The following is a 17,356-nucleotide window of genomic DNA, read 5'->3' as shown; positions in this document are numbered from 1 at the left end:
AGTTTTGAAGATCTGAAGTGGTGGTGGGTGGAGTAGTGGTGGAGATGTTGTAAATGAGGATGCATTCAGTGCATTTCTTCAGAGGAATGGCTGAACACGGTGTGTCTGGCTTAGCCACACAAGCTGCACGTCTCACTGCACCCAGGTTCATGCCTGAGTGCAAGGCAGCTGTGTCAACAGGAACAGGCCACCAGGCATAGGTGAGGAGAGTGCCAGAGTTAACAATAACTGTTGGCTCTTAGATACCTTTTTTATTATTTATTTTTTGCTAATCAGGTTTTGGATCCAAATATGGACCTTCGAACAGTGAAACACTTCATATGGAAGAGTGGTGGTGACCTCACCCTCCATTACCGTCAGAAGTCCACGTGAAGGGTGGGCAAACACTTCTGGCTATTCATTTACTGACCTTCCTCTATGGCCCCAAGAGTAGTCCTAGGAAGCCCACTGAGCCCCAGCGGGAACAAGACTTCTAACGGCCGTTGTGATATGGACCGAGATTCTTTTTAATTGAAGTGACTAATCGAGATGTAATATAGAAACCAGTCTCCATGTGTAGATTAAGCTGTCCCCAGGAAGGCAGAGTGCCCGAGCAGACTGTGTCTTGTGATGTACAGAGAACTGACGACAGGCCAGGACAGACTTTGCTTCCTCCTTTTGTTTCAAAGGACCTTATCTTGATCTGTTAGCACTTGTTAGAGACACACTGGTAGGGCCACATCTATCACTGTGTTTCAACTCTGAACCCATACACTCTAGCTTTTCTAAGAGTACATTCCATTCATGCAGTATCTATGAAGGCTTTTTCCAAGTTTGTCATTAAAAAAAAAAGTTGTTTTTGCCGTTTAAGACAGTTATTTTTAATAGGAATTTACTGCTGCACAATTCGAGAGCCAGCCCATTTAATAATAAATGATTATTGTTGGGCTTCTTTTTAATATTGTATCTCAGATATGTTCTTGTAGGAAGACCCGTTGGAATTCCAGGTGCGGGATCGTAGCACTTGGACTGCCAGACTAGAGCACGCCCAGCGATGCCGCCCCCAACAGTGCCCAGGCTGTGGCAGCCACAGGGAGGTGCGGCTGTGTGACTCCTTCCTCCACTGTGTCGTTTTATTTATGGGCAGAGTCAGGTGACATCACAGGCTCTTGCTCTGGTGAGCAGCTTGATACCATCCAAACTTAAGACCATGGTGAAATTTTAATTTCATTGAAATGCTACCTAATATTTATGGTGTCAGACTGAAAGGATTTCATAGTGGGTTGATTTGATATTCATATTCTGAAAGTGTACATGTTTATTTTTTCCAGTTTTATATGCAGGTTTTTGTTGTTGTTGTACCTGTATCCAGATTTCTTTTCACTGTTCTTTCTAACAATCTAAAGCTTTCATAGAATCATTTGGATCTTGTACAGAATATAACTTATTGGGTATAAACACTTCAACTTTTGGCAGAAAAAAATACTTTGGATTCTCCCCAAGGTCATTTGTATTTGGGAGAGAACAATGGCCCACCCCCGTAAAACTACATAAGACAAGCCTCCTGTATGAAGCCAGAAGCACAAGTGCCTTCAGAGGGCAGTTTATTCCAGACCAGTTGCCTCCCCAGCTTGTGTGCAGCCTGTCCCTACAACAGCAGGGACTGGGGAAGGAGGGGGTGGGGCAGGCTTTCCCTTTTCTACATCTTCACAGGTTCAGCTGGAGGCAGCTGACCTGGGTCCAGACCTTACTATTTGAGATACTCTGATCCGCACAACCGTAGAGACAGGGTTCCCTCACTGCTGGTCAGCCTCCTTTGGAAAGTGGACAAGTCATTGCCTCCAGCACTTCGATGAAGTGAGCAAAGACACACCACATTTCCAGTGAGTCTTTCTCCCTTACGCAGAGAGCAACCGGCTTCTTTTTTTAAAAATACTTTCTATCTGTTGAATACAACAGTGTACTTTTGGTGCAAATTTTTTAGCAATAGTTGTGAACTAATGGCAAAAAAAGAAAAAAAAACAAAAAAAAACCTCATTTACCAGCCCTGAGTTGTGTTTGCATGAGGGGCCCTTGGGCTGAAGGAATGGGTCTGGCCGGGCCATGCTGCCTGTGTGCTGATCCTGAGGGTGGCCACGCTCCCTTTCTGTCATAGGTCTGTCCCCCAAGCATGGTTGTGATTTTTTTTGTTGTTGTTCCAGTCAAACCAGTAATAGTTTCCAGAAAATCTGACAGTCTGCAATGCCAAAAGGGTAAAAATCTGTATTTCACAGTTGTATAGAATAAAGGCTTTAGTTAAAATATTTCAGAGTGTAGTACACATTTATTTATTTTTTCATTTGTCATTTTCCTTCATAGCAGGTTACAGAGAAAGTAAGAAACTTCTGGTTTACCCTGGAAATAATTAGCATTGGTATCCATTTTATCCCCCAATTTAGGGAAGGGCGGGTGTAAAAGTGAGGGAGGAAAGAACCAGGTCTCTTGGGGGAGAGTGACTCTAGGTCAGTGAAGGGAAGCTGGCCTCAGAACAGTCCCGTGGTGATTCCATTCTGCTTCCTGGATTCCTGCAGGCAGACACCGGGCTCCCAGACAATCCAGGAACCAGGCTCCGGCACTGGCTTGGACACAATGCCTCTCTGTTCTGCAGGCTTATCAGCTGCTCTGGTAGACTTGACAAAGGCTTGCTTTTTAAATGCAGTCACAGTGCTAGAAACTTGAAGTGTTGGCTAATTTGGTGCCCTCCTTCCATATACTTGGTCTTTGCCCCCCACAGCAGTCCTTGTCCTATGAGCCTAACAGAGCTCTGAATTCCCTGTAAGTGTAGATATTCCAAAACAACTGGTAAAGTTGGGACATTTGACTGGGCCAAGGCTAGAAGGCAAGGCCAAGGGCAGCTTTCATGGTAATCAGCAAGGGGTGTGGGAAGGTGAGGGACTCTAGCCAAAGAGGAGAGGACTTTGGTGAGGGGCCATCCTTGGTTGGAGCCTCCTCTTCCTGCAGGAACCAGGCAGAGCAGAAGACCCAACCTAATCTTAGCTTTCCGCAGCACTGGAGGTGAAGGGAAAGGCTTCCCCATTGCTGTGGGAAAGTGCTTTCACCCACTCTTGTCCAGGCCCTGCGTCCCCTTTGGGGTAGGAGTTCTTTGTAAAGAGGCCCTGTCAGGAGGACTGGCTTTGAGCGTCTGCTTAGGATGGGGAACTTAAGTTTGTAACTTTTATTCACCACTGGGGCTGGCTGGCTGACTTGTATATTTAGAAGAGATGGTTACAACCAAGTTTGGGAGCAGACAGGAATCACAGCTGGGGATACTAGGTCTGAGGGATGCAAGCCCTGGGGAAGAAGCAGCATTGCAGTCCAGGCGCAGGTGAGTCTCTGCTAAAGGGCCTAGAATTTCCAGCCCTCCTCCCTCAGGAGACGTTGGCAAGTTTTCTTCTCCAACCGCAACTGGAATCTGCAGTCAGCCTGAGCCAACTGTGCAGTGTAGCGGAGGGATGGGGCCACAGAGGTTCCCAGGGCTTGGGGGTGCCTTCCATTACAGCTCAGGCTGGCTGAGCTACGCAGGAAGAATCAAGGCAAGCCCTACAAAGCAACCAGGCAAACACCCCACACCAACCCCTTCCTCCCTTACCCCATCTTCACACCTGGTCCAGCCTGGACTCTGCCACCTCCCATGCAGCCGTAGTGACCAGAGCAGGAGCAAGCACTGGACCTGAGGGTCCATGGCCAAAAGATGCCCTTCCTCAAGGCCCTCTTTTACTCTCCCACTGAGGCTCCATGCCCCACCCAAGCACAAAGAATCCTTTCCTACCCTAGCTCCTGGAAAACTAACTTACTCTGGGAGTTTCTCCCAGCCCCCTAGCACCCCAAAAGCACTTGTTTGAGATTCTCAAACAAGTGCCCAATACCCCAAAGCCAGGACCATCAGGCAAAATAATGCTGGAAGGTCATCTGCTGGAGACCAGTAGAGTCTGAGTGGACACAAACCCCCTGCCAGCAGCAGCCCCTGCACGGCCTCGGAGCCGCAGCCTGGGGAGCTTAACGCAGGGGGCTGGGCCGCACAGTGTGGCCCGAGCTGCTTCCCTGCTGCCAGGCCTCATGAAATGCCATCAAAGCCCACCGTGTCACAGTGCAGGGTTTCATTGAGGGGTGGAGAGCTGGGCCTGGCTGGCTGCCCCCTCAGCCTCTGCCACAGAATCTGGGCTCCCTGTGCGTGCGGGCTCCTCCTCAGCCTGAGCTTCGAGCAGCTCGGCAGACAGCCCGTCTTCTGGTGAGGCTGCAGAGGTGAGGCTGTCGGGAAGTGTCAGCTGAGGCAGGTGGTCCGGCGGCACCTGGGCGCCTGGGCTGTCTGGGAAGGAGACCTCAAACTCTGACCCAGACCATGTGGCCTCACCTGAAACACACAGGGTGGGGCTGAGGAGGCCTGCAGAACAGGGCCAGTGTGGCCTGGGCCAGTAACCCCACTGCAGCTCCCACCCCTGGCATTGATGGGGGGTGGGAGAGCTAGTGTACAGATGCCTTGATGTAGCTGTATTCCACCGCAGGCCCGTCTCTAACCCCACTGAGAGTCAGGGCAGCCTTCCCCACAACCCGGGGTCCTTCCCAGAAGGTTTCAGAAGGTGCCGGCCACTCACCGCCATGCTCGTGAGAACCGCTGCTGGAGCAGACGTCCTCCGGGCCTGAGGCTGAGACCGCTGTGGAGGTCAGCTCTGTGGAGGAGGGCAGGCTGGGCCAGACGCTGGTGTTGCTGCTGTCCAAGAGGGAGATGCCCGACACGTCCAGGAAGCCTAGGGGAGGGGGCGCAGTTCTCTGCCAGCACAAATCCCTCACCGTGGGAAGGCCAGCACCCTGCACTCTGCCCTGCTCCCGGGGCATCAGGGGACTGTAATCTCCTCAGCCCGTGGCAATGCCCCCACACAACCCCAGAGGTTCCCCACTGCCCGTTTCTGAGGAAACAAAGAGGCTGGGTATCATGGGGATAGCCCAATGGCAGAGGGCCCAGACCCCACTCTGTGCCCAGTGTGCTGTGTGACCTTAAGCAGGCTGCCTCTCTTGTCTGGATGGCAGTCTCCCCATCCATACACTGGTCAGATCATCTGCAACCATCTTGGCAGGTAAGAGATAGGAGGGCTCAGCGGATCCGGCCAAGTCCAGCCCTGAGCCCAGGGCCCCTCAGCCTCCTCTCGGCCTGCTCAGTACCTGGGTCCATGACTCTCTGCACTGGAGGCGGAGGCTGGAGAGGAATCTCCATGGAACGTGCAAGATCGCCAAGGTCTAGAGCACCATGGCTGGGACTCTCAGGCCCAGGAAGCTGTTCCTCCGTGGAGGAACCAGGTGCCTGCAGTAGGGCCTGCGGGGAGCCAGGGGAAAAGAGGAACAGGAGGGGCCAATCGAGACAGTGTAGTCTCACGTCACCCCCAGCCCACACCCACCCCAGAGCACCACTCAGCTGGAGGGAGCACACAGCCGTGGTGTTGCTTCCTCTACAATGGGTGTGAAATCAGGCAAGAGGGGCCTGGCTGACCTCCCATGTGGTGCTGATACAGTTGGGGGCACTCTGTCCACTCTATTGAACAGCCCCAGGGGCCCACAGGAAGAGTCCATGCCTGGGGAGCAGTCCTCCGGTACCCTCCGTGCAGACCCCAGGCACCAGCCCAGTGCTCAGGGGGGACTTAAGGGACCTGTTCAACAGCCATGACCAGGCTGAGACCTGGCCAGACAGACCACCCCTGAACACCCAGACCCTGGCCCAACTTTACCAAAGACACGGAGGCAGAGAACAAGGCTCTGCCCACCTCTGAAACTCAGTTTCCCACTCGTGAAATGAAAATAACAACCAGCACCTCACCAGTGCCCTCATCTCCAGACCCAAGTGGCAGGAGAACCAAAGTAGGTTTCAGCTGTCCCAGGAGGGGTATATCTGCTCCCACTGGTTCCCATAAGCAGCTGGGCCTCCCAAGGGCTCCAAAGACAGGCCCCTGGTGAGGCAGCCTCCAGAGTCTTCTCTCTTCCCAGCTGTAGGCTCCTCTGCCCAGATGAAGCTCCCTCTTCCCCCAGCTGGCAGGTGCTCCCCATGTACCTCTACGTAGTCACCCTGCTTGGAGCCTGCCTCCAGGCCAGGAGGGGCAGGAGAGTCCTGCGGGGTGGGTCCAGGTGGTGGGGTCCCAGGTGGTTGGGTCCCAGGTGGTTGGGTCCCAGGTGGCGGGGCACCAGGTGGTGGGGCACCAGTTGGCTTCTTGTGGTAGCTTGGGGGCTGGGTTGGGATCCGGTGCAGATACCCGTAGCCAATACCGCACCCCAGACTGCCAAAGGCCAGAAAACATTCGCTCCAGGGGCTTGTCCTACAGCCCTTCCTATCTCTGCCACCCCAACCCACTAGCAGTGAGGGGCCTCCCAGACCACCAGTCAACCTCAGGACCCCTGGGCCCAGGACCCAGCCCTCCACCCCTACTGTGGGATTCAAGGTCCATGCCCAATGGCCAGGCCCACCACAGCCCCACCAGGGCCCCACCCTGCAGCCCTCCAACCCCAGGAAGTACCTGCCCTCTCCACCCCAAGCTGCATTGGGAGTGACAGTCACCTCCCGGCAGGAGTCAGACTCGGAGTTATAAATCATCAGCTTCAAGGGCTTCCCCTCGTGGGACTCAATGAGCGAGAAGAAGTCCTCAGACTACAACAGACACATGGCGCCTGAGCCCTGCTCCCGACACTGGGGTTGGAAGCCTCAGCAAAACAAGACAGTTCTCATAGACAGTACCCATCTCTCCATGCCCCATCCAAGGGGCCAGGGACTGAGGGGGCCAGCCACAGGTTCCTCACCTCCTGGAGGATCTGGTCTGAGCCAATCACATAGTCTGTGTAGGGGCGCAGGCCAGCAAGGGAGGCAGGTGAAGAGGGTTCCACATCCTGAGGAAAGAATCAAGAACAATTAAATCATCAGCCTTGCTGGGGGACAGGGGCTGGGGGAGCTGCCTCCCCAGGTGGTAAATAAGACACCTGTCCTCTGTCCCTAGGCCAGGATCTCAAACTCTGACTCTCCCACTAGCGCGTAATTCCTCAGCCTCCCCCAGGTCCACAGCCTGTCCAGCAGAGGGCAGCACTGTGTCATGGTGCTGAGCTCCGGACTCGACCTGGCGCAAACTCCAGCTTTCACCAGCTGCTCGCTGGGGTGCTGTGGACACTTAACCCCTCAGCCTCCGTTTCCCCACAACTATAAGTGGGATACATAGTACTTACTCACAGGGTTGCTGAGAAGATTAAAAAAATATATGTATATATGTCCAGAATGAAAGCCACACCTTGGCCCACAGTAAGTACCCAACTGCATTGCTGTTACTGCCGCAGGCATATGGCTGAAGACCCCCAGGTGAGGCTGGAGGCGAGGACAGTGAGAAGTGGGTACGAGGATTGCCTTCTCCCTTGGGAAGCTCCACCACTCCCAGTCTCCCAGGGAAATGTAAAGGGATTTACATCATCACTCCCACTGCACTCATGGACAAATTGAGGCAGGCTGAAAAGGCTGAGAAGTCTCTGGCAAGAAGTCAGCGAGCAATAGTGAGGGCTAGAAACCAAATCAATTTCCAGCTCAGGGCATCCTCTGTTCACCAAGCCTTGGGACTGACCATTCGAGAACTTAGGGGACCATCAGTGAATGTGCGATGAACAGACACTAACAGACACATCTGGGACAACCCAGTCATGGAGCTTCATTAAGGTTCAGGCCCCAGGCACCAGCCCAGTGCCCAAAGGTGCTCTCGGGGGACCTGCCCAAAGAACCATGATACTGGTCTACCATAGAATATACCAGAAAGCACACTACAGATAAAGACTCCTAGCAGCAGTAGCAGCATTCTGGCAGCACAAGCATGCTTCCAGGAGGTGGCACCCCCACCATCCAAAAGAAGAAACCAAGCTCTAGAGGGCAAGAAATGGCCCAGAGTCACAGGGCAAACAAGAAGCAGCGTGCACTGTTCAGGGGACAGTGAGTTGTCCTCTCTGGGACACTGGAGCAGGTGAGACCACACCTGCCCCTCCCAACCCTCTTAACAGACCTGTTGGCTGTTGGCCTCTCCCAGGTGCCACCCCGCCCCACCCCCACGTGCCCCGCCCCCACTCACCAGCACGTGCCACACGTGCTCGCTGGCCCTGCGGAAGCTGCAGAAGCGCACGCTGGCGCCCAGCAGGCCCTGGCCGCCCCACATGTTGCTGGGCACCACCTCCACCTCGCGCACCTTCATAGTCTTCATGTTGAACACCTCCAGCTTCACGGGCTTCTCCACGTTGGCCTTCAGCAGGGCCTTGAGCGTGTCATTCTCCTTGTTCTGCAGGGGCAGCGGGGCTGACTCCAGGGCACCCCCGCACCCAGCCAGGCCCCCCAGACGAGTGTGGGTCTGAGATGGGGTGAGGATGTTGGTGGCCAGCTGCCCCTGCAGGGCCTGATGCAGGGCTGGGCCGGGGCAGTGGCTGGGCCCCGGGTCCACAGGTCGGGCCTGGGCCTGTGGCCACTGTGACCCCCAGCACCCCTAAGCCCTGCTAAACCTTCCTCCCTCAGTCCCCTGCCAGAAAACACAACATAACCCAAGAGCCCCTGGGTCTAGAGCACTGAGGCACTGCCCGTCTCAGAGTCCCCACACCTCTCAGGCCCCTCTTGGCAGGCCACATAGGCCTTGCAGCCAGTTCCAAGAGTCCATCTGCCTCCAGTCCACTCCCAAGGGCCCAGGAGCTGAGCTCCAGGCCGGACCCCAGTCAGGCTCAGTGATGCCCTGGGAGAAGGGGACATGGGGCTCGGCCTCCCTCCAGCAGAAAAGGGTGCTGGGGCCCCCTGAGGGACAGAAGGAGACACATGCACACACACAAGCAAAGCAGAGGCAGGACAGGGGCTCCTCACCAGCCGCAAGTGCCCGATGGTGATGATGAAGTCGAAGTAGGGCTCCAGGCCTGCCTGCTGGGCAGGGGAGTTCTCCTGCACCTGCAACGGGCAGAGGCCACAGTCACTGCACCCAGCCCAAGACTCTCCCAGGAGCCCCCAGCCCTCAAATTCTAGACATACATTGGCATACATCTAGACACATACACTGGCATGAACTGTTCTGAGGAGGCCACGTGTGGGTGTGGTCAAAGTTCACTCCATCCTCTCACTACCTTCCCTGGCACAAGTTTTCCTCTTTTGGAAAATGACTCTTTCCTGAACCTGTTCCACAGACCATGCTTCCAGAGATGCCTCCAAGGACAGCCCAGGGCAGTAGGCCACACAGAGACAGGGCAACGCAGATACTCCCCCGGGGGGCTGGTCAGGGGCCGCTAGAAAGCCAGAGGGGTTGACCAGAAAGCTTTAGATGAGGACAGGAAGGGAGTACCCCAATGGACAGAACCAGGGCTGTGCCCAGAAAGACCGAATGGGGAAGGCAGCCTGGGGCCAGATCCCAGAGGGCCCCAGACCCTGTGGTAACAGATTCAAGCTCAGGCCTGCAGGTGATGGGAGCTATTGAGGCGGGGAGGCTAAGGAAAGCAGACCCCAGGGTCTGGAATGAGTCTGAGCCACGGAGCTTGCAGCCCGGAAGTAGCGCCAAGTCCCCCTCACAATCTAACCTCATCCTACACAGGACGGCTCCTCCAGGAGCCATTCCTGGCCCAAGGGTGCTCTCTGCCCTGCCCTCAACTCCCAAACTCACTGCTATCTCCAAAAGCACAACAACCAGGCTTGTAGCCATGGTGGAACTCCATCTCAAAGGCCCCATTCACAGAGCCCTGCTCAGACAATGTGGTCTTTATCCTCAGGTCTGGACTGAAGGTGGGCCCCACACCCTCAGGCCTTTGGCTGTGAGCATTTGATGCCCTGCCGGTCAGGTCTCAGCCAGGCCCCGGCCCACAGGGCACAGGGCTCATGTGGCCTCAGGTTCTGGATGCCTCCTTGAGGGGAAGGGCCCATGGCTTCTGCCAACCACCAGCCCCTCCAGTCTTGGAGTCCCCAGACAGAAGAAGAGGCCAATTTGCCCCTGGAATCGGGACTCCTTCTAGCAGTGTCAGCAACAGAGCCCCTCCCTGCCATCTCCAGAAGCTGTCACGGCTTCCACTGAGAATGAGTTCAAAAACCAACTCCAGCCCTAGGTGGCCTGGCCCGGAGGGCAGCTGCTCAGAGCCTGCCCTGTCTCTTCCAGGGAAGCCGGGATGAGGTGTCTTTTGAAAATCAGAGGACAGTTAATCAGAGAAAGCTAGCAGGGAGACGCTCCCTGCTAGCTCTCTACCCTCCTCAGTGCCGTGTGTCAGTCACCCTGTCATTAATGAGGCCCAGAAGCTCGGAGTCCAGAGCACATGCCCGGCCCTCTCCCAGCCCATCCAGCGCCTCTGCCTACCCTCTCCTGTGGCCTAGTCCTCGGTCTGGCCCTACTCCACTACTCTTGTCGTGGGCCTTGTCATCGCCCACTCTTGTCTCCACAGCAGAAATCACCTATGCCACTGCCTCCTTGCACACACAGGCCTGCAACCAGCACCGCCCTCTGTCTGGCTATCCCATGGGGGCTCCCATTACACCCAACCCCGCAGCCCCACAACACATGCTGCTTTCATAGCACTCCCCTAGAGTTCCCCATCAGGGCACCTGATTAACAAGGACAGCAGCTTACACTTCCTGAGGGTTGGCTGGGCGCCAGAGCCTGCACCACCTGCTTCTTCTGTCATTTTACCCTCTCACTAACCCCAACAGACACAGGAGGAAAAGTACTCAGTTATTCAACAACAATCTGACCCCAGGAAATATGATCCAGAGCCTGCTCCTGCCCACAGCCCCCAGGAACAGCCGTTTCCTGGTGAATCCTCCACTGTTCTAAGTTTGCTGAGGGAAGGGACGTCGCCAGCATGCCTGGGACACAGTGGGAACGCCAATATTTACAGAAGGCAGCACACGTGTTCTTTGGTTTTTAAAAACGTTAAGTAGGTAATGTCATACTTCCACTTAAAACCTTCCAATGACTCCACATCTTGGAATAAAATCTTAAATCCTCAGAACAGCACGCAAGGCCCAACACAACCTGGCCTCGTCCTTTACCACTCTCCTCAGAGGGGCCACGCCATCTAAGCACACCAGCCCCACGTCCCTGCTTCTCCTCAAGCACAGAAAACACAGTTGCACCTCAGGGCCTCCCTCTGCCCAGTATGCTCTTCCCCCAAATATCTGTACTGTCCACTCCTTTCTTCCTTGCAATGTGTCTGTTCAAATGTTACTTGATCAGAGGCCTTTCCTGACCCCTCTATCCAAAACAGCACCCACTCATCACTCTGGATTCCCCCTACCTGCTTTATTTTTCTCCCTAGCAATGATCACCACCTACCATATATTTCTATTTCTTGTCTGCCTCCCTTTCCTCCCTGCCAGCATCCAAATGAGAATAGGGACAGTGTCTGTTCTGTTCACTGCTTTATCTCCGGGGCCTAGAACGCTGCCCACCACCGAGTATGTGCTCAAAAATCACTGTTCTGTGAACGAAGACCTCCAATCCCTCAATCTCTCCTCTCTGTCCCCCTCCAACAGGCCCTTCCTGTCTTCACTCCCACCATGGTCCCCAAGCCTTGTCAATATCCTCAATTTGCCTTCCTGGAAAACATTCTCCGCCGCATGCATTCCCCTGTCCACCTTTGCTGTCTGGTGCCTCTCCATGATGTCCACTAGGGAAAGTCCATCACGGAGCACAAATCCTGTCACCTCTGGGTTCTGAAGCCATCCTGGCTTTCCTTTTAGAAAACCCCTTCTTTAGCTCCTCAGCCTCCATCTCCTGGTTGGTAACAGAGCCTCCCATCACAATACAGAGACCACTCAACAGCCAGGCACCAAATTGACAGCCTATCTATGCCCATCTCTGCAGCCATCCACCATGCAAAAGAGAAAAAGGAGTCCTGGCTCTAGGGGCAGAGACCTTCCAGCCCCTCTCATCTACGTTATAGCCCCTCCTTCTCAGCAGTACAAAGCACCCCAAATCTCCATCTGGACGCAGGCCCCTCTCCTCACCTTCGTACTCTAGGAACCCACTGCATCTCCACTTTCCCCGGGATTGCTCACCTAGACCTCTCTGTGGCGACACCGAGGGCACATTCTCAGCCGCAGACCTTTACCGCGCTTCTCCGCAATGTTCCACCTAGGGACCCTCCCCTTGCTGCAAACTCTCTTTCCGAACCCTCTATCGCACTCTCTTGGCTCTCCTGCTCCCATTTTCTCTGGATGGTTCTCCCTGATCCTCTACCTCACCCCAGCGGATGGCACCACCATTTGATCCCCCAGCCATTACTCTTCCCCATACCCATCTCCAGATGCTATCGACCTCACGATGAGCGGGATACGCGCCAGCGGGCTCCCCTAAAAGGTGGCGTCCACTTGGCTACCCCGACCCCCTGGATCCAAGGCCGGGACTTGAGCGTTGTCGGCTCTCTCCCCAGGCCCAGTGCGGAGCGCGGTGCACAGCAGGCGATCATAAATGTGACTCAAGTGCATAAAGGCGTATCGACTGGACCTGGTGCACTCACTCTTCACCTGGGATAAGTGCCATTCCGGGGCGGCCCAACCTGACCAGGAAACGCTCCGCTTCCTGCAGAGCTGGCACTCGGGGCTGGCACCGGGCCGACAGCGGCCACAGACGGGCCGGGGCCCAGAAGTGCCGCGGGACCGCCTCTCGCCCGTGGCTTCCACTGGAAAGTGGCACCACCGTCTCCCCCGGCGGCCGCACTAGGGCCGGGACCCCGCCACTGTCGCCCCCCCGCCGGCAATCGGGAGTCCCAGCTCGTCGGTGCCGGCGCCAGGCCAAGGTCACTGGCGCCGCGGGGACGACTCACCCCGTGCAGGTGGAAGCCCTCGGCACCGCCCGCAGGCTGCTCGGCACTGGCGCCCAGGCCCATGGTCACCGCCGGCTCCGGCACCTGTGCCCGGGACCGCGGTGCCTAGCGGGGAGGCCGACCCAGCGCCACCAGCGCGGACTCGCCCTCTCGGCGCTCGATTACCCTCGCCTTGTCACGTGAGCGCATGGCCACGCCCACCCTTTACAGAGACGCTCTGGACAGCTGGTGGCAGTTCCGTTTCCAAGGACGCGCGCGCCTCCAACTTCCGGCCGCGAGAGGCGTGCCCAGGACCCTAACTTGGGAATCCCGCTCCGCGCGGCACCACCAGACCTAGACTCGGACGAGCCGGGACGCCCGGAGATGGGCAGCAATGACTCCTCCCTTATGGTGCGTGGCCCAGGCACTGCCCAGCTGCTCCCTCCGGGACTCTTCGACCCTGTCCGGTGACCCCCGCGCCCTGCAGCTCTCCTGCCACCACTCTGACCGCTCCTGCTGTCCCCTCTGCCCGCCTTTTGCTGTCCCCGGCCGCTGCAAGCGGTCTTGGTCCCTTCTCGCCTCACTCTCCCTGGCAATTGCATCCTCTCTAGTGTTCTGTGTGCACCCTGAGCCCCCAGTCGTCATCCCCACCCAGTCCGTTCCAAGCTTCCCCAGACCAAAGCATCCAAAACCCACCTCCACCATCTTGCCATTATCTCCCCTCTCTGCCTGTGCCTCTTTCGTATCCTTCACCCCAGTGGATGGCACCACCGTTTGATCCCCCAGCCATTACTCTTCCCCATACCCATCTCCAGATGCTGTCTATCGGCAGGAAATGTCAGCTCCTAAATGTCCTCCTGAGATCACCCACTTTATCTCATAGCCCAGGATCACCACCATATCCTCCCTGGGCACCTGCGACAGTTCCCCTCCTAACTGGTTTCTCTGCTTCAGCTGTCTTCACCTGCAGACCCCGCCCCACCACTACCAAACACCCCAACACACACACAGCAGCCAGAGTGGTTTTTGCAAGAACACCCCTCTGAACACACCCATACCCCTACTGCCTCCACACTCAAAACCATTCCAACTGCTTCCTGTTAGCCTCAGGATGATGTCTGAGCCCTTTCATATGGCCCACAAGGCAGTTTACAATCCAACCACATCTATCCCCAACCCCAGCACCCACAAACCTTAGGGGAAGTGAGACTTTGCTTGGAAATCTCAGCCCCTATTGTTGCATGACCTTTGGCAAGCCACTGTCTGCATGGGCTTTGGCTTCCTTAACTCTGAAGGATATGGAGAGGATAATGCATAAGATAATGTGTGTAAAGCCCTTGATACAGTTTCCAATGGGTGATTAGCCCACAATAACTTGTAACTCTTAAACTACTGGTGCAATGATTCTCATTATTGGTCCTCTCTCTTTCCCCTTATTTCCTTCCTAAGGCAAAACCTGTGTTGAATTCTCCATCACCTTTGAACCAGAATCTGGATAATTCCAAAACAAACATCTCCAGACTCCTTCCCAGGGAAACTTCTGGAGTTGTTCCTGGGGCTGAGGAGAAGCAGGATGAGGCCTGGATAGTCTTTCTCTTCTCTTTACAGAGCTGAGGAGGATCAGAGAATAGGGGAGAGGGCAGGTCAGAACAGAGACAGAGAAGGAACTGGGGCTATCGCAACTATGTCTTTCTCCCCGCAGGCTGGGATCATTTACTACAGCCGAGAAAAGTACTTTCGCCATGTGCAGCAAGGCGCAGCCATGGGCCTGGAAAAATTCAGCAATGACCCCGTGCTGCAGTTCTTTAAAGCCTATGGAGTCCTCGGGGAAGGTAAGGGCTTATCAGTGTTGGCCTCCTAACCCAAGGCGCTAGCCCAGCACTGACTTGCTGACTCCACCTTGATGTCTCCTTCTACCCTAGCTGTGTTCCCATGGAAACAGTCTTACACTCAGTGGCTAGATTCCCAGGTTAATCCACAGAAGGCTGTGTGATCCATATCTAGTTGACTTTTGAGACCTTAGAGAGCTCACTACCCCTGCTCTGCCCCTGAGTTTCCCTGTGTGTAAAATGAGTTGGTGGAGAGATGACTGCAGTTACTGAATCAATCCCAGGCTTGGAAACAGAGAGCCAGTAGTGCAGAAAAAGGGGAAGTGATGGGTGTGAATCCAGGCAGATATGGGACAGGAGCAGAGAGAGGAGTGGGGCCCATGCAGGTGCTGACTCACTGACATTCAGAAGGTAGTCCTGGGGGTGGCAGGCAGCTGAGCTGTCCATGGCCAGTGTTAGTGGACATGGAAGGAGAAAGGTAAATGGTGGCTCTGAGCAGCTGGCTTGGAATGCCCAGAGGTCGTTCTTCAGAACCGACCCACAGGTATCCCTGCAAGTACTCACAGGTACATCTCTCAGCTCCAAGCCCTCCATCCCCTGGCAGCCCGGACCATGGTGCTAGCAGCCCTTTCAGGAAGCTTCAGTCTTCAGGGAATTTGAGCCATTTGGGACCTTTTGGACCCATTAGTCCAAGTCTTGGGTCAGCCTGTGTCTGCCATGGAGCCTCCTGCCCTCTGAGCATGGAGACCAAGAGCATAACCATGTGGGCTCTCTCCACAGAGCGCATCCAGGATGCCATCAGCAGCCTGGAGAGCATCCGGAATCACCCAGATGTGTCCCTGTGCTCCATCATGGCCCTTATTTATGCTCACAAGTGCTGCAAAACCATTGGTGAGTGCAGCCACGCTCCGCTGGGCCTGGCTTAGCAGAGAAAACAGAGCCCACCCCACCCCAGAGACATAGCCCCGCTGAAGGCTACTTCAGGATGTGTGTGCAGTTATGACTGCAGATGCTGTTGGCCAGTAGTGAGGAGTGGCTGTGCTCCCCTCCCCACCCCAGAGACCTCAGAAAAAACCCCATGCCTGGGCCCAATTGAATGGGAGCCACAGGCAGAGAGCATAACAGAGAGCGGGGGGGCCTCCTTCCAGATCCCAAAGACTGGGGAGACACCCTGCTTTCCTTTGCCAGGATATTGTCAAGAAAAATTAAGCTGATAGAAATAATTCTACCCCTAATCTCCACCCCTCTGGAGTCAGGGAGAGATTCCAAGAGACTGTGGACAGACTGTTTCACTACCCAAAATAGACTCTGGGCCTGAGGTGGGGATTCAGGTTTGATCTGTCTGCTTAGCAAACTGCTGAGCCGAGAGGAGAAAAGGTAAATCCCAGCCAGCAAACCCAAGTCCAGGCATGGGCAGCCCCTGACATCGCAGGAGCTAGTGTTGCTGGTTCCCAGGCCCTGGGCTGTGGGGTAGTTGGCTACATGTGTACAGGGAGGCCCAGACTGTCCAGGGGCAGTTCCCTGGGCCCTCAGTGTCCCCTGCAGGACCAGACAGACTTCCTCACCCTAACTTGCCTACTTCCTCCTCTCTGGGATTCCCAGACCAAAAAGAGATTCAGGAGCTGGAGAGCAGCCTGAAGGAAACCCGCAAGACAGCCAGCAGAACTGCCCTGTACTATGCCGGCCTCTTCCTCTGGCTCATAGGCTACCATGACAAGGCCAAGGAGTACACTGACCGCATGCTGAAGATCTCCAGCAGCTCCAGAGAGGTACCTGCCACAGGCATTGTAGGGGTAACAGCCGAAGAAAGCAGCCTCCAAACACATCATAAAGGGTGGCCCTTAGCCCCACGGAGGGCCCTGGGGCTGGGGGAGGGCCACACCTAGGCACCGACAAGACCCACGTTGGCTGGGTTTGGCCGAGTACACACTGGCCTTTTTCCATACAGTATGATCTGTGGATAGGTGTTTTATGGCCTGCACTCTCTATATATATACGCGTGTGTGTCTGTTTTACACAGATGCTCAAAGCAGTTTTATTCGATCTCAAACTGGAGTAAAGATATTTTAAGTTAGAGAAACAGTGAAAAATTAGCCATATTCATCAGTGTTTGCAAAAATAAACTCCCACACTAAGAAAATAAAGTCTGCACTATATATTTTTAGAATCTTGAATTAGTTGCTGACCTTTAGAAATCAGATTTTTGCCTAAAATTCCAGATGTCCTGGTTCTTTTTAAAAACTAGATGAACTGGCTCCACTGGGCCTGCATTCCCTTCATGCAGTGATGTTCTCGGTACCAGTGGAGTGCACTGCAGTAGATCTCATATGTGGTGGAGTCATATACAGTAGATCTCTTATGTGGTAGAATTGTACTAATGGTAGAATTTGAAGCCTCTCTAGGGCATACATCTCAGCAGAAGACATATCACATCCCATCCCCACACCCCTGCCAAGGGGGTGAAAATTGGTTCTTGGAGGAGGGGGTGAAAAAATCTTATATGTAAAACACAGATATACATACAGCACAGAAAGCATGTATCTGTGTTATTAACATTTCTAGGAGAAGAGGGGGAACGATTAGGGGAGGAATGTCTAAAAAGGCTCCTTAGGAGGGCAGTAATGGAAAAGAGTTGAGAAACATGCTCCAGGCCATGAGGGATGGTTGAGGGCAGGGTCTTCCGAGGCCCCTCTGATCCTACCTCCCAGGCCTGGCCTGCTGCACCTGTTGCACCTGCACCTGCCTCTGCCGGG

The 17,356-nt window shown here is 54.9% G+C and overlaps 3 protein-coding genes across 11 annotated transcripts in view; 2 read left to right on the top strand and 1 right to left on the bottom strand.

Moving 5' to 3' along the window:
* Positions 1 to 2,282, top strand: part of WDR48 (WD repeat domain 48) — a 38,382-nt gene extending 36,100 nt beyond the window's left edge. For both annotated transcript variants that reach the window (XM_045509761.2, XM_010945849.3), the window contains one exon: positions 277 to 2,282. In XM_045509761.2, coding sequence (XP_045365717.1) covers positions 277 to 372 — 96 coding nt within the window. In that variant the 3' untranslated portion in view covers positions 373 to 2,282. The remainder of the gene's footprint in view (positions 1 to 276) is intronic.
* GORASP1 (golgi reassembly stacking protein 1) lies at positions 2,283 to 12,997 on the bottom strand. Of its 3 annotated transcripts, none has more exons than XM_074345205.1 (9): positions 12,796 to 12,995; positions 8,864 to 8,944; positions 8,094 to 8,297; positions 6,796 to 6,882; positions 6,516 to 6,646; positions 6,056 to 6,278; positions 5,176 to 5,326; positions 4,611 to 4,763; positions 2,283 to 4,369 (listed from the first exon to the last, which is right to left on the bottom strand). In XM_074345205.1, the coding sequence occupies exons 1-9, from the start codon at positions 12,856 to 12,858 to the stop codon at positions 4,116 to 4,118; spliced, it is 1,347 nt and encodes a 448-aa protein (XP_074201306.1). In that variant the 5' UTR covers positions 12,859 to 12,995; the 3' UTR covers positions 2,283 to 4,115. The 3 variants fall into 3 exon arrangements, with proteins under 3 accessions (XP_074201306.1, XP_074201307.1, XP_074201308.1); XM_074345206.1 differs by lacking the exon at positions 12,796 to 12,995 and adding an exon at positions 12,267 to 12,285; XM_074345207.1 differs by lacking the exon at positions 2,283 to 4,369 and having other exon boundaries at positions 4,621 to 5,082; positions 12,796 to 12,997.
* Positions 12,958 to 17,356, top strand: part of TTC21A (tetratricopeptide repeat domain 21A) — a 31,459-nt gene continuing 27,060 nt past the window's right edge. For 2 of the 6 annotated variants that reach the window (XM_045509757.2, XM_045509755.2), the window contains exons 1-4: positions 12,958 to 13,185; positions 14,477 to 14,606; positions 15,384 to 15,494; positions 16,206 to 16,372. In XM_045509757.2, coding sequence (XP_045365713.2) covers positions 13,159 to 13,185; positions 14,477 to 14,606; positions 15,384 to 15,494; positions 16,206 to 16,372 — 435 coding nt within the window. In that variant the 5' untranslated portion in view covers positions 12,958 to 13,158. The remainder of the gene's footprint in view (positions 13,186 to 14,476; positions 14,607 to 15,383; positions 15,495 to 16,205; positions 16,373 to 17,356) is intronic. The other 4 variants (XM_045509758.2, XM_010945853.3, XM_010945852.3 and 1 more) reach the window with 3 other exon arrangements.

Source organism: Camelus bactrianus, chromosome 17 (assembly GCF_048773025.1).
Source record: "Camelus bactrianus isolate YW-2024 breed Bactrian camel chromosome 17, ASM4877302v1, whole genome shotgun sequence".
NCBI lineage: Eukaryota > Metazoa > Chordata > Mammalia > Artiodactyla > Camelidae > Camelus > Camelus bactrianus.
This window is presented reverse-complemented; position numbering and strand designations above follow the sequence as displayed.